Consider the following 14,871-nt stretch of genomic DNA (forward strand, 5'->3'; position numbering starts at 1 on the left):
GGTCTCAACACAAAAAAAAACGGTTTGTCTCAGCTTTGACCCAGTTGCAGAGCAAGGCCTCAACATATCCTGAACAAGGCAGAGCTGTAGGGACAGTGCAAGACATAGTAAAAAAGGAAAAAAAAAATTATTGAAAGGAAAGAATTTTATTAAAGACTACCAGTCAGTGTTTCCCAGTTTTGGCACTTGACTTTTCTGTCCTAATCATGTTATTATTATTACTCTGCATGTGTAATATGCAGCAGGGATTGATTATAACATCCAAGGGAAAAAAGCCTGCTCAGGAGAAAAATCAGTCTTCTGAAATGAGGACCTTGTTATTTTGTGGGTTTTGTCCTGCTCTGTCACCTATTTGAGCACCTTCCTTGCACTGCAGTGGAAGCCTGTCTACACTTGTGCTTCTGATCCTCCTTCCAGCCTCCACTCTTGTATTTCACATCCCTTTCATGGAAATATTCCCATGTGTGTAGGGAAGCTCCATGGATTCATTGTGTGTGGGAGCTGTCTCCTCTTCAGAAGGAGCAGCCCCGAAAATCTTTCATGTATGCCTTTTCCCGTACCTCTCTAGGGCACGCCCTGGCACCAGCATCAAAAGGCATAAAGGCAGAAGTGATCAGCATTATCTGATTGCATTGAGTCAGTTTTACCAAATTATGCTATGAAAACAAAATGTTCCTGCCTTCTATAACTCCTAGAGGAGGTAATTTCTTTGTTATTTGATGTGATATTGAAGCAGATAGCCTGTGTAAATTTTGCTTTGTTGCGTGTTGCCCAAAGAAGATTCTCTTTGCCTTTGCTTGGTTGTTCGGCAGCAGGAAAATCTGCCTGCAGACTGGATTTTCAATGCTCCATTAAGTTTATAGGTGCCTTTATTCAGGTTATCTCTTAATTGCTATATTACGTCTTTACACATTGAAATCAACAATGAGGGAGTCTGTCTGGATCTGGGGTTTGCCAGGGTAGCTCTGGGTCTGATTCCTTTTTCAAAAAAACAGATGGAGAGATGTTGAAGAAAAGTTCTGTCATTGGAAAGTGCATGTTTTGCATTGCTAATCAATGGTGTTCCAGTCTAACAGGCACTTCAGTAATGGGTAAGATGAAGAAATAAATCTTTGCTCAGGTGTCCTGCCCTGTGGAGGAGTGATGTGAAAATGCAATTTCTTTTCAATGAAGCAGGCTTCTGAATACACCATGTTCATTGCAGAGCACACCGGGGTTTTGTCTGTTAGAAAACCGTTAGAAAGCTATTTCTAGCAGTAAATGTTTCTCATAGGAGGAGGCTCAGCAGCACATTCTGTGTGCTTCTTCCTCTTTTAATTCATTAAATGGACAAACTCAGACATTCAAGGGACATGGAAATATCCCTGACTGATGCCAAAGTTATTAGTTGCTTCAGCCAGAGATCAGATTCTTCCCCGCCAGTGGCAAATAACCCAGAAACCTAATGTCTTCAAACCTAATGTCTTCCATAGGCAAGCCAGCATGCTGTGGCTGTTTTCAATGCTACTGTATATACCTCTGCTTTCTTCTGCCCCAGTGCTAATTCAGAGGGTCATATTCCTACTCATGCAAAAATGTAGCCTGCACAAGTTAAGGCCCACTAAGCAAGGACTTCCAGCTGTTTCATTCCTATAAGCATATAAATATTTATACCACCCCGGGATTCCTTTCATGCTGAAAATAAAGGTAGCGCTTGTCTGCTGTTAAAATATATTACCCGGGAGATAAATGGCTTATCTCAGTATTAGAAAGATGGACGAGAAGAGCAGAAAATTGACCATAATATTGGTCAGAAGATTGACGGAGTCCAGAGAGCCTTACTGTTTACTTGGAATTCCTGCTAGGAAGTGAGGCAGAGGTTCATAGCACTGTGTTTAGCTATGAAAAGATGATTAATTAAAATCTGTAATAAACTTGAAATATAATGGTTTACACACACAGCACTTATGGACACTAGCTAAATTTCCCAGTGATGGCTTATTGTCACCAGGGACCATAACATCCAAGCAGGATGTGAATTGTGCTTTCGAAGGGGCAATGGAGAGGGAGAGCCCGCACAAGAAACTTGCTTAAGGCCACATGTAAAGTGAGACAGTGATTAACTTCTACAGCATCACTGATACTCTACTCCCTCCTCTCCCACTTCTGCAAAAGCACAAGTCCAAACATATTCTGATCCAGACTGCTGGGAGTGATTTCCTACCTTCTGCAGTGGAGGGAAGTAAATGTCAAATAGGCAGCATGGGGGGGGGAAGGGGGACTGAAAGCCAAGGTGCAGGTGTAGTGTCACCAGAGTTGGACCTGTGTTTCTGCTGTTGATCTGGAGCACAACCCTGCAGCAGCCTCTCTGCTCAAATTTGTCTGCCTGGCCATAAAATGAGAGAGATGGTAACACAGCTGCTGTGCTCCTGTGTGGTTGGTGCAGGCTGCATAATGGTATGAAAAAGTGCTGTGAGGCTTCATTCTTAATTGGTGTTATGATGAGAATGTTTCTCTAGTCAGTCTGCTGACTTTTAGGGACTTAGCTAGGGTGCTGGCTTGCTCTTCAGTACATCCTGCTGTCACTTGGGGGCTCCTTGCCTCCTCCTCCTCATCTGCCACTAGATTTAGATGGAGTACACTGAGAACAGTCCAATTTTCTTCCAGCAAGAATTAATTAATTCACAGACCATTCAAATTTCCGATAAATGAAGCATGCCTTGATGTCACTTTAGAGTAATATCTGTAGTGAAATCAGAACTTGTAAAAACTGGGAAAATACATAGGGTTTGTCTTTGTGTTTTGCTTTGTTCAGGTTAATTGTTAGTGCTTGTGATTTCATTACAATGTCTGACAGAAAACAAAAATATGCCATGCATAAGCAGGATTTTAATGAAATAATAATTCGCCCCTTAAAGTGAAATTATGTTTAATAGAAGATAGTGAAATAAAGAAATTCTCTCTCTCTCTCCCCTTTTTTGGAAATAATTATTATAGGTAAGGACATAAAAATTGAATCTGAGTGGCCTTGATTTTGCACTATTTTCATCTTTTCTGATAAAATAGATTGATTTTCACTCCCTTGCAAGTGATAGGACAGGCAAGGACAAGAAGAGCCTTAAGGAAGTCTCACCATTGGGGCACTTCATACAGTAATTTGTGTACAATCACCCAAAAGGTTTTTGAAAATGTTTCTGCTTTGTGAGATGCTGAAGGGGGAACACTATCTTCCAGAACAACCGTTGTTAATGTCCTTTCGGTGTGAGAGAGCTTTCGCCCTCCCAGTGCTCCCTGTTGACTTGCTGCCAGCTGCTCGTGTATGTAATATATACGGGTATACTTAAAATCCATTCCCATATATGTGGAAATAGATGGTTTGTACCAATACAGCACCATATATCACATATATGCCCTGTATCTGCTGCGGTCTGGGATGTCATTGAGCACAGGAAAATGAGGATTGAGGCTGTTTTAGAGGGTGCCACAGAAAAGACAGGGAAATTGAGAGATCTATTTGTTTGCATAAACCTCTGTGTTTACTGCATTTCTTTAATGCTGCACCTACTACTTGTTCTGCCTCTCTTTCTCTTTTGCTGCTTTTTTCATTGCAGCTTTTCAAATATGTAGGCAACAAAAAAACATGGCCAGTAAAATGGAAGATTACAATTATGCATCAGTATTCCTGTAATGCAGCGGCTCAGTAATGTCCCCTGGGAGTGTTACAATGAATATCTGACATTAATTGGCTCAGTACCTGTATGTCTGACCTTGCAGAAATTTCATAGATCAATTTTACATGTTGTTTACTGATAAAGAAAACTTCTTCAGGGTAGGGACTGTGTCTTTGGACATGCCTGCACCCCAGTGACAATTGGAAGCAGCAATCGGACTCACTGGGTCTTGGAATAAGAAATAAAATAATGGAAAGGGGGATCATAAAGTGGTTTCTCTCCCTTCTTTTGCCAAGATCTGTTCCTCAGCGTTTTTTAGCCCACTTGAAGGTTTTGTCACTGCTGGATATTATACATTTGATGCACGAATGATGTTTTTTCTCCTTCAAGTAGCGTGACATACTGAACGATATTACTAAACCAGGTCAGAATGAGAGGAACAGCAACTCCTTGACGTACTTGCATTGGAACAGCTGCCTCTTTTGTGTCGCTCCCCCTCCGGTGACAGAACCTGCTCGGAGGATCTGGCAGGGGGCTGGTGAGCAGCTCTCAGTGCTGCTCAGTCAGCAGCAATCTCTCATCACCAGCGCTGCTCTGTCAGCTGGCTTTAGCCGCGCTGGGGATGCGGGCTGCGTGTGCAGAAATCATAGAATCACCAGGTTGGAAAAGACCTCTTGGATCATCAAGTCCAACCATTCCTACCTGACACGAAACCATGTTCCTGAGCACCTTGTCTGCCTGTCTTTTAAATGCCTCCAGGGACTCAACCCCCTCCCTGGGCAGCCTCTGCCAGTGCCTGATGACCCCTTCTGTGAAATTTTTTTTCTTGATATCCAGCCTGAACCTCCCCTGGTGCAGCTTGAGGCCATTCCCCCTTGTCCTGTCCCCTGTCACCTGGGAGAGGAGCCAAACATCCTCCTCTCTACACACTCCTTTCAGGTAGTTGTAGAGAGCAATAAGGTCTCCCCTCATCCTCCTCTTCTCCAGGCTAAACAACCCCAGCTCTCTCAGCCGCTCCTCATAAGACTTGTTCTCCAGCCCCTTCACCAGCTTCGTTGCTCTTCTCTGGATACGATCCAGAACCTCAACGTCCTTCTTGTAGCGAGGATGATGGTTCAGCTGCCTTCTAATTCAGGGAGCCCAGAGGGAGAAAGTCAGCGTCCAAACGGCACCTTAGCAGGGGTTCATGCACGGGGTGGTCACCCGGCTTAGTTTTTTTGCGGGGGGTGTTTGTTTCCCAAGTTAAAAAGTTGTTGGAAGGGGGGGGAGATTTGTACACAGTATTTTAAGGAATGCTGGGAGGCGCATCGTCCCGCTGGTTTCGTTGCCTTTGTTGAAGTGCACGAGAGGAGCTTTACAGAAGGTGTGTTCTGCTTGTGTACCACGGGAGCGCTCGCCGCGTTCTGACTATTGTTACCTGTCTCCTGCTGTATTTGCCCCGCGGGTAATTTAACGAGCCATCACCTCGGGGACGCGGAACCCGCGCGCCTTCCCCGCTCCGGCGCGCGGTGGCGCAAAGGGCACAAAGGGCAGAGCGGGCACTCACCGCGCTGTCTCTGTCTCTTCCTTCCCCTGCGCGCAACGATGGAAGGCGGACGACGGAGGCGTCGGCGAGCGGCGGGCGGAGGCGGGCGCGGCGCTGGTGCTGCGGAAGGTGTGGTCACGCAGCCCGGCCCCCGAGCGGCGCGGGAGGTAAGGCTTGCGCGGCGGCGGGCGCGGGGCGGCGGGCGGGGCGCTGCCCCCCGGAGGGCGGCGGGGCGCGATGGGCAGCGGCAGGGTGCGGGTGCCCGAGGCGCTGGCGGGGCGCGGCGGGGAGCGGCCGCTGCCCACCTTCGACGTGCCTTACTTCAAGTACATCGACGAGGAGGACGAGGAGGACGAGTGGAGCAGCCGCTCGCAGTCCTCCACCGAGGATGACTCCGGGGACTCTCTGCTTTCCGACAGATACGTGGTGGTGTCGGGGACGCCAGAGAAGATCTTGGAGCATCTCCTCGGCGATCTGCACCTGGAAGCCGCCCAGGACAAAGAGACCGGTAAGGAGCGAGCCCGGCGGGGAGGCGCCGGGGGTCGGGAACGGGGAGCGCTGGAACGACCTGCCCAGGGGGGCGGTGGAGTCCCCGTCCCTGGAGGTATTTAAAAGACAGGTAGACGAGGTGCTCAGGGACATGGTTTAGTGGCAGATAGGAAGGGCTGGGCTCGATGATCCAAGAGGTTTTTTCTAGCCTGGTGATTCTATGATTCCCGGTGCCCGCAGAGCGGGGGTCGCGCCGGGCACCGCCGGCCGAAAGGCAGCGCCCTGTGTTCGACCGCGGGGAGGGACCGGCGGGCGAGCGGCAGCCAGGGGTGGCAGAGCGAATGCCAGCGGTTGGCGGAGCTCCTCGGGAGCCGGGCAGCCTTAGCAGCAACTTTAGGTTTTTCTATATGGGGCGCCTGGGCAGTGGCACAGCACCGCAGCCTCTTCGGGCAGGAGCCGCCGCTCCTCGTCGCCCGAGGCTGCTGTTCTATCCATGACGATGCTTGCTGTGAACTCCAGCCTCCCGGCTAAGTACTTGCTTTGCCGGTACTTTGGCACATCTGCTGTTTCATAAGCGTGGGTTATAGATTTCCTCATAACCCAGGATACAGCGTATCGCCTGGTGCTGTACGTGCGTGTCTTCAACCAGAGATTGTAATTGTTCCAGCACAGAGCAATTATTATATTGATGGGGCTACTTGACATGCATAGAATCATAGGTTGGAAAAGACCTCTTGGATCATCGGGTCCACCTAGTTTAATTTTCAGTTGGATCTCAGTGAGCTCCTGGGGTAGTTTGTCAGAAGTGACTGCGACCTGCGATTCATCTATAGTTCTAATGAAAGCGACCAGGTTTGGTGAGACTTTGGGAAGTCCCGAATACTGGAGAACTGAGGGAAGCAGCTGGCTGTAAATGAAGCTTTGCATTTGGTTGTTCCCAATAGGGTTAAACCGCATACTCCTGCTGCCTGTATATATCTCTCTCTACAAATGAGATTACTGAGAATAAACAGACTTTAATCCTTTTAAGTGACTGAAAATATAAATAACATCTGCGATTCCCAGAGGAACGTCAGGATTGGGTTCTTGGAACAAGTCATTAGTTTAGTATGGGACAATAGGCGTATTCCTAGTACTGATGCATGAATGCCCCGAAGAAACATATAGTGTCTGCTGGTGATATTATTACGGTATTCCTAGTGCTCCTTTTGTCTGCCTAGACATTAATATTTAGTGCAGAGAGAGGCTGTGATTGTTTTCCTTCCACAGATGCCCTCAGACTAGGATTCGGTGTAATTTACTTGAGCCATCCCTTAGGCAGTGTGAGGATCCTTCGTTGGCGCTTTAAGGTCAAATGTTACATCCAGAATAAGTTTCCCCATTAATCTTTGTCATATGCAGATTGAGGAACATTAACTGGTAATAATCTGCTTCGGCTTTTTTTTTTTTTAATAAGCTCGCAATCTTGCTGAAAAACAATGAGACTTTCACTAACATTCTGCCTTGTATTTTAGTGTTTGTAAATACAATGCGCTCATTACATAAAACATTAGATGCTGTATGCATCCTCACTCTTTCCTCTTTGATCTCTCTCCCTCCCATCATCGTTCTTATTGTTACAGAGAGGGGCCGGTAAACTGCCCTCGAAGCAAATGGTAAACCACTACTTGCCTGGTTGTTAGCAGATGGTAATGTATTTAAAGGTCGATTGGCTTCCCCTCACCTCTCCTGTCTTATCCTACCTCCTTTTAGAAAGAAACAATTAGGTCTGCCCTGTAGCCAGGGTTAACTGGATCCCATGGAGAACAAAGTAGATGTGGATTCAGTTTTTTGTCGTTACAAAAGTGTGCTAAACCTTGCCCAGCGGCCCTCCTCTTCCTCAAGGGTGCTTCATCAGATACTGTTGTCTTCCAGCTTTGTTCATTTGCTAATATAGGACTTCCGTCAAAATAACATACCTGGGAGTTACATTTCCCAATGTTTTATGCGGCGGATGCTCCTGTAATGGTTTTACCCAGTCTGTTTTGCAGACTCGGTGGCATTGGGCATGGGGAAGTATGGGGTATCGACTGTACATATGTACATCTTTGTTCACCTGAAAGCTTTCTTCTGCTGTTTGTGTGCTTGGGTTTGCTCTTCTTTGTATTTTTTGTAGTTTCAGTCTGGCGCATCTCAGAGGACAGTTGAGTCCTGCAGGCTTGTGTTTTAGCAGACATAGATTTGTGGAACATAAAAGGATGATGTTGTTGTACCCAGCTGCTGCTTCTGCTGTTGGTTTGCCAGGATAACTTCCTTGGCCTCCTGCTTTCCCTGCAGCCCCCAACCAGGTTTGCTTGTTTGTGACTGGAAAGAACGTGAGAAAGAGTTTTTCGTTCATAGGCTGGTGAGCAGGGGGCTGTTGTCCTATTTGACCCTTTACACTGCTTCCCAAGGAGGGATGCTCTGCATGTTTTCATTCCCACCCTTTGTATAACAAACCATAAGTGCAACCTTCTATGGTTATTAACAAAAAATCCACTATTTCCTGGGGCTAGTGTGGTCATGGAGCGCGGCTTTTATAAACACTTACATGTCTGAGTGATGCACCATGCTCCCAGCTATCCTCTATTTTCTAGCCCAAGCCAGCAGGTACCACTTGCCTCTGGCTGCGTAAAGGGAAGCCTTGGGGTGGGCTGGAATAAATTTGCTGGGGTCCAGAACAGGCCTCAAGGCTCCCTTCAGTTGCTGCTAAACCTGTAGTGAGGTGCCTTAAGCATCCCCTTCTATAAAAAGTAGCCTGGGGCACCTTCTCTTACCTGACCTGAAGAAGAGTCCTGGTTTCTGTGATGTTGCCAAACATGTTACAACAGCTTGAGGACGCTGAAGCAGACATTGCAATGTGCACAGCTAGACTAGTCTATTGCTCAGATGTCTTCTGTAGGCAAGGACATCTTGAAAAGCGTGAGGTCTGCAAGACTCCTTAAGCTTAGGTACTTAATAACAGTTTAATGATTGAGGTTTTTTGGTGATGTTTAAGTCAGAGAGTTTATGTGAGTTCTTGTAGCATCATCTTAAATCTGGGCTTGCCAGTAACAAAATCCTGCCAGCCTTCCATCTCAAAGTGAGAAACTTTTCATCTCACTGAGTTAGTATAACCTGTAAGGTGCCAACCTCCAAGAAGACTATTCTTGTTTCCTACCATGAGATGACTGGAAATTTTAAATTTCTATAAGGAACAAGTTTTCTGAGTCATTTCTGAGGCAGTTGCAGTTGCCAGGGAATGCCTGCTGAGTGTGTACTTTAGAGGGCAGTTTTGAGTTTTAGAATTGAACAGGGCAAGACATTTCAAATACATCAATATCCAGGCAGAAGAAAATGCGAGTCATACCTCCTGGGCTAATCCTTGTCAAGGATGGGGATTTGAACACGTAATCTCCAGGAGGCCTAATCTTAGCATCTCAGGATCTCTAATCCCTTCCCAATGACTACAACATTTCTTTCAAAATTGTTGTCCTCTTCCGGAAAAGCTTTTATTTCTTGGGCACTAGCAGCATTTTCTTCTCTGGATATTATCCTGATATGGTCTTTGGACTATCCTCTGACTAGTCCCTATTCAAACATCTTCCCTCACAATGATTGTGTTTAATGTTTCTTAGCTTTTGGAATGACACAGTGATCATCGTGTCCGCTGCTACTTCTCCAGGCCTGCCTGGATCCCTCAGATAATTTCCTTCAGGCCATTGGGCCTCTCCTCTCAGGAGAAATGGGTTTCATTTTAGGGAATGAGTAGGGAGAAGAGGAGATAGGTTTGTGAAGATCTTTGAGAGCAAGAAGCAGTGGATATCTGGAGAAAGGATGTAAATGAGGAATGGTAAGACTGGAGCAACGTGATAAGTCAGTCTTAACTGATGTATCTTTTTAGTGGAAAGGGTGAAAGGGATTGTGACAAGAGGGGAAGCATGATACTTTTGTTAGACAGGCTATCGTGGAAGTTAGGATGGCAAATGGTGAAAAGTTTGGAGAAGGGCTAGTGAGAGAGAAAAAGAGGATGAACCTCCATCATGTAGCTAAAAGATGCAGAACAGTGTAAGTATGGTCTGGATTTCTTAGGAAGAGGAGAAAGGGGTAATGACCTCTGTACCAAGGTGTGTCACCTTATCTGGGAATGTGCATGATCCTTGGATTAGTGGGAACTCTTCCCTGTCACACAGAAACAATTTTAGCTTAAGGATCATAATGTAGCTTCTAGAAGGGATTTTCAGACCATCTCTGTCTGTCCTGGAAGTCCGTTCTATTTCTACACTTGCACCAGTGACACGGCTTTGATGTTGGGTGATACCTACCTCTGAGGAACTGCGTGTTACCTTTTAGGAGAGTAGTACTGTCTTGCATAAGCTGATTGTAGTCAGCTGCTGAATGATGTTGCAAAAAAGAGATACAGCTCTGCCTTTCCTAGGGGTTGTTGTTTGTTTAATAATCCAAGAAAAAAAATGTCTGATGGCTGTTTGATATCTTTTTGTTTTCTTTCTCAGCTATGAAGGGTGCTTTTAGGACTCTTGTTCAATGTGCTTTACTACTGATGAGTCAAAGATGTTAAAAACTCTGCTCCTGTGGCTGCCACACAGTCGGCATGAGTGTATCTGATGGATGTCGACTGATATAGAATCATAGGATGGTTTGGGTTGGAAGGGACCTTAAGATCATTTAGTTCCAGCCCCCATGCCATGGGCAGGGACATGTCCAACTAGATCAGGCTGCCCAAGGCCACATCCAACCTGGCCTTGAACACCTCCAGGGATGGGGCATCCACAACTTCCCTTGGCTACCTGTGCCAGTGCCTCACCACTCTCATGGTGAAGAAATTGCTCCTTATGTCTAGTCTAAATCTGCCCCTCTCCAGTTTATACCCATTGTCCCTAGTCTGATTACTACAAGCCTTTGTGAACAGTACCTCCATAGCTTTCTTGTAGCCCGTTTAGGTACTGGAAGTTCACTGTAAGATCTTATCTGAACCTTCTCTTCTCCAGGCTGGACAACCCCATCTCTCTCAGCCTGTACTCATACAGGAGGTGCTCCAGCCCTCTGATCATCCTTGTAGCCTCCTCTGGACCCACTCCAACAGCTCCATCTCCTTGTTATGTTGAGTATTCCAGAACTGGACGCAATACTCCAAATGAGGTCTCACAAGAGAGGAATATCAAGGAGAGTAAATATTTGCCCAGCACTTTTTGATCCTATTCTCCAGTTTTTAGGATGGAGAGAATAAATGCCTGCTAGTCCTTCCTCTTACCAGTCATAATTTTGAGGAATTTTGTAAACTTTTCCCCAACGTCCTAGAAAAACTTGGTGAACTGAGTGGGCTAAATGTGTATTGCATCTAATTACATGCTAAATGCATGTCCATCAGAGAAAAGTAAGAGTTTAGGAGAATTCATGGAACAACATCAGCGTAAGAACAGCAGAAAAGCTAAAAAAATATTTTATCTCAGTGTTCAGTGTGAGAGAACTTGGGGAGATTCTTGCACGAGACCATTGCTTTATGCAGCATGAGTATGCTGTCTCAAATTGGAATGTCAGTAAAAGTAGGTTTAGAATAAATCAATAAAATGAATAGTAACAAATCACTAGAATCAGATGTTACTCCCAAAAGACTTCTAAAGGAGCTCAGATATGAAATTGCTGAACTCCTAATAATCCTGTGTAATCTGTCTTATCAGTCAGCTTCAGTGGCAGAGGAAGGTGAAAAATGTGATGCCAATTAAAAGAAATGGTTCTGTTTGGGGGAACATCTAAGCAATAAGGTTGTCATTTTACCAGTACATTATTCCAACGTAAACTGGTGCTGTAGTCAAAAGAAGCACCTCAGCCTTCCCCCACCACTCGTTCCTGCCCCTGCACTGGTTCCTCCGTGCCTCTACAGCCTGTCACGGGATTCTGTAGTGGACTCGAGCAGAGAACTTTCCTGGTTGATACTAACCAAAAATTCTTAAAGACATTTAAAAATCTTTTCAATAAGGAAGAAGGTACTTTTCAAGACTGATGATGACTTGAAGTGAGAAAATGAAAGGCAAGAGTAAATTGTCAGTGTTTAAAAGGGAAAGAAGTTAGTAGTGAAGACTGGAGTGCTGCAGAATGTGGGATGAAAGCTGAGGTACAGCATGTGCTGATAATATTACATGGTTGAGGGTCTCATAATAAGTGAAGCCAAGGTTTCACCTTTAGTGGCCATGCAAGATTATGTTCTTGTGCACCCCATCTTCCCCACTTGTGACAGCCCATTTGAGCTGTTGTGTTGTCCTATCACCATACTGACAAACTTTGATTAGATGTCTCTGCAACGTGAGTTACATCAGGAAGCTTATCCAACTCAAAAATAGCTTCATGAAAGTAGTAAGGACAGGGCACTGTAGGACTGGGAAGATGAGTTGGGAGTGGGGCCCCTCAAGCCAGCCCTGTGGCTGAGGAAAGATGAAAGAAATAAAAGTCTGCGTGACTGCGTGATAAAATTGCAGATGAGATCGAAGTTTGAAAAATGCAAAGTAATGCATTTTCTAATGTGGAGAAAAGGAAATCCGTGTTCTACATATCCAGCAGAGGTGCTGAATTGGCTAATATGCAGAAAATAGGTCTTTGGAGATAGTGTGGGTAGTTCTTGGAAATTTTTTATCTGCATTGATCAAAAAGGAACAGTATTTGGGGCAATTAGGAGAGAAGACAAGATGGGACCATAGTTATGCCATTGTATAACTGTGTAATGTGGTATGTATAATTTGCTTCTGTCTTCTCCCCCAGCTCAGAAAGGTTGTGAATGAACTGAAAAAAAGCTTGAAAAAGGCAGCAAGTGTGATTAGAAATATAGATTAAATACATCTAAGACTAAATGGTCTAGTTCTGGTTTTCATAGAAAAACAATTTGTGTAAAGGAGGCATATAGTGATCTATGAGACTATGAACTGAGTGAGGAAGGGGAGTATGGAAAGATTATTCGTTGTTCTCATTATGTGCGAATTGTTTTGTAACACAGTGAAATTACTTGGTTTTTAAATAATAAAGAGAAGTTCTTTTCTGATATGATGCACGGCTAAACCATGAAATTCATTGTTGTGAAGTTTTGCAGGAGCCAAAGTTTGAAAGGGTATAGAAAACAGACTAGGCAAACCTGGCAAAATCTCATCACTGTCAATGCAACTTCTCATGTGGAAAATCTACACTGCCAGATGCTGGAAGCTGGGAGTTTATATCAGAGAAAGTTAACTGTTTGTCTTTCTCTTATTTTTTTTTCTTCCCCTGGGCATCCTCTATTGGCTCCTGTCAAAGACCTGGTTCTGTTTCATAAGCAACTTATTAGTTCAGCTGGCAGCAGAGAGTGAACAGGTTTCTGCTGAATGGCTTTGCAAATGGCATGATGGGGACTGGAGCTTGGACAAGAGGGGCACGAATCCTGGGAGTGGCGTGAGGTTGGGACCAAGGCTGTCAGCAGTGATACTGGCTTCAAATGGGAAGATCTGACATCCTCCAGTTGTCCTCCTATTCACTGCTGCATGGCCCCTTCTTGTCTGCTGTACTTGGTTTGACCTTGTGCCAAGGAGATCTAAGTATCTTAGTAGGAAACTCTCTCTCTCTCTCTATATATATATATATTTTTTTTTTTTTTTTTCCTATGGTAGGCTTATTTTCTGTCACATTGGTGGGCGGAATGAGCTTGCAGAAGGAGTGCCATGTCTGAGATTCGCCATAGACAGTCTGTTACACACTGTGGTGCCTAAGCTAATAGGAAATGCCAGCGAGGGGAATATGTCTAAGATGCTGATTCCTGGCAGGAGTTCAGACAGTTATTTCTGGGAAATGAGGACTTAGAGCCTGAAAAAGTTTTTTTTTAATTGCACTTGGGCACTAAAGCTTGTTTAGGGCAAACTTCTGGAAAGGCGGAATCTGGGGATGCTGCTCCTGAATTGTCTCACCATTATATCCAATGACTGGGAAACTAGAAGCAGCATGGGAATGATGAACATCCTTAGTGATCAGGGCTCTGCTTTTGTGATCAGGACTCTTTGTGTAGATACTGATGGTATTTTTTTGGTTTATCACCACAAACAGTTTTCATGGTGTAAGCATGCCTAGCATAGCAGACCCTTTCACGGAGCGGAAGGGACTGAGGTAGCCATCAGACAAACATATGCTCTCAAGTATGCCCAGGAGCACGTAAGCATCTTTTGGCATCTTGGGCTCTTAAATAATTATTTTATACCCTGTTCAAGAATAGCTTGGGGAGACGGTAGGGCCCTAAGTGTGTAATGTGTTCTGTATTTGAGTCAAATGTGCAGAGGAAAAAGCTAGCGACTGTATAGTCAATTAGAATATAGCATTCTTACTTCCTCAACCTTTTCTCTGCAATTCTGTGGTTCATTACAGATAGCTGTCACGTTTTGTTATGTGAGAAAGTGATAAGGAGCCGTCATGAAAGCCTAGTGTGAAACCATTTATTATAAAGATGTACATTGTAGACAGTATGAGGGGTTTTGATGATCTTAGTGGTTTAAGCATAAAGGAATTGGGAAGTGGAGGTCTAGCAGGAGAACTTTCTTAGGGGTGAATATCAATAATTTTCTTCTAACAGTGATAATGTGTTTTAATTTGATTTTTTTAAGTTGTAAAAGACAGAATGTGTTAAATTTTTCATACTGCAAAATGGACTTCGGTGATGTAAAAGTTCTGGTGAGGTACCTGTGAGACAAGTTGTTGTGACACTGGGAATTTGGTAAGGTTTCTGTGACTGTAAAGAGTTCTAATCAGTTACTTTTAAAATCATTTTCACCTTAGTTACATTGGAAGTCTAGGTGATACAAGTGAATTGTCAAACCAATGGAGTAAGTTTTTCAAATACAGGAAAGGATATATGGCCATATAGACCTCTAAATTAACAAATGTATGAAGTAGCCGAGATTATTAAGAGGTGTGTTTGTATATATGAGAAATATTCTTTTAGAACCTTTTTCAGAATAGGGCTTTTGATAGTTGCTGGTTGTCTTGTGTTGTTAAGCCAAGAGGTATGGATGGGATAAAAAAAATCTCAAAAGGTTTGTTTTGTTTTGTTTTTTTTTTAAATGCTTGTATATTAGTTACAAGGAGTAGTAGAGGTTGCCTCTTAGTTTCTGCCTTACTCTGGATCCTTTTCTAATCACCTGAGTGTGGCTGATCAGTATCAAATCTAGCAGGAATAACTAATGT

At 44.4% G+C, this 14,871-nt stretch overlaps 1 protein-coding gene across 2 annotated transcripts in view; it reads left to right on the forward strand.

The window, feature by feature from the left end:
* Window positions 1–14,871, forward strand: part of RAPGEF5 (Rap guanine nucleotide exchange factor 5) — a 164,929-nt gene that overhangs the window by 93,449 nt on the left and 56,609 nt on the right. The window contains exons 10-11 of one of the 2 annotated variants that reach the window (XM_054060155.1): window positions 5,242–5,342; window positions 5,595–5,683. The exons of the other annotated variant lie outside the window; for it this stretch is intronic. Of the exons in view, the coding sequence (XP_053916130.1) occupies window positions 5,242–5,342; window positions 5,595–5,683 (190 nt within the window). The remainder of the gene's footprint in view (window positions 1–5,241; window positions 5,343–5,594; window positions 5,684–14,871) is intronic. 2 annotated transcript variants of the gene reach the window in all.

This window comes from Cuculus canorus, chromosome 2, assembly GCF_017976375.1.
Source record: "Cuculus canorus isolate bCucCan1 chromosome 2, bCucCan1.pri, whole genome shotgun sequence".
In the NCBI taxonomy this organism is placed as follows: domain Eukaryota; kingdom Metazoa; phylum Chordata; class Aves; order Cuculiformes; family Cuculidae; genus Cuculus; species Cuculus canorus.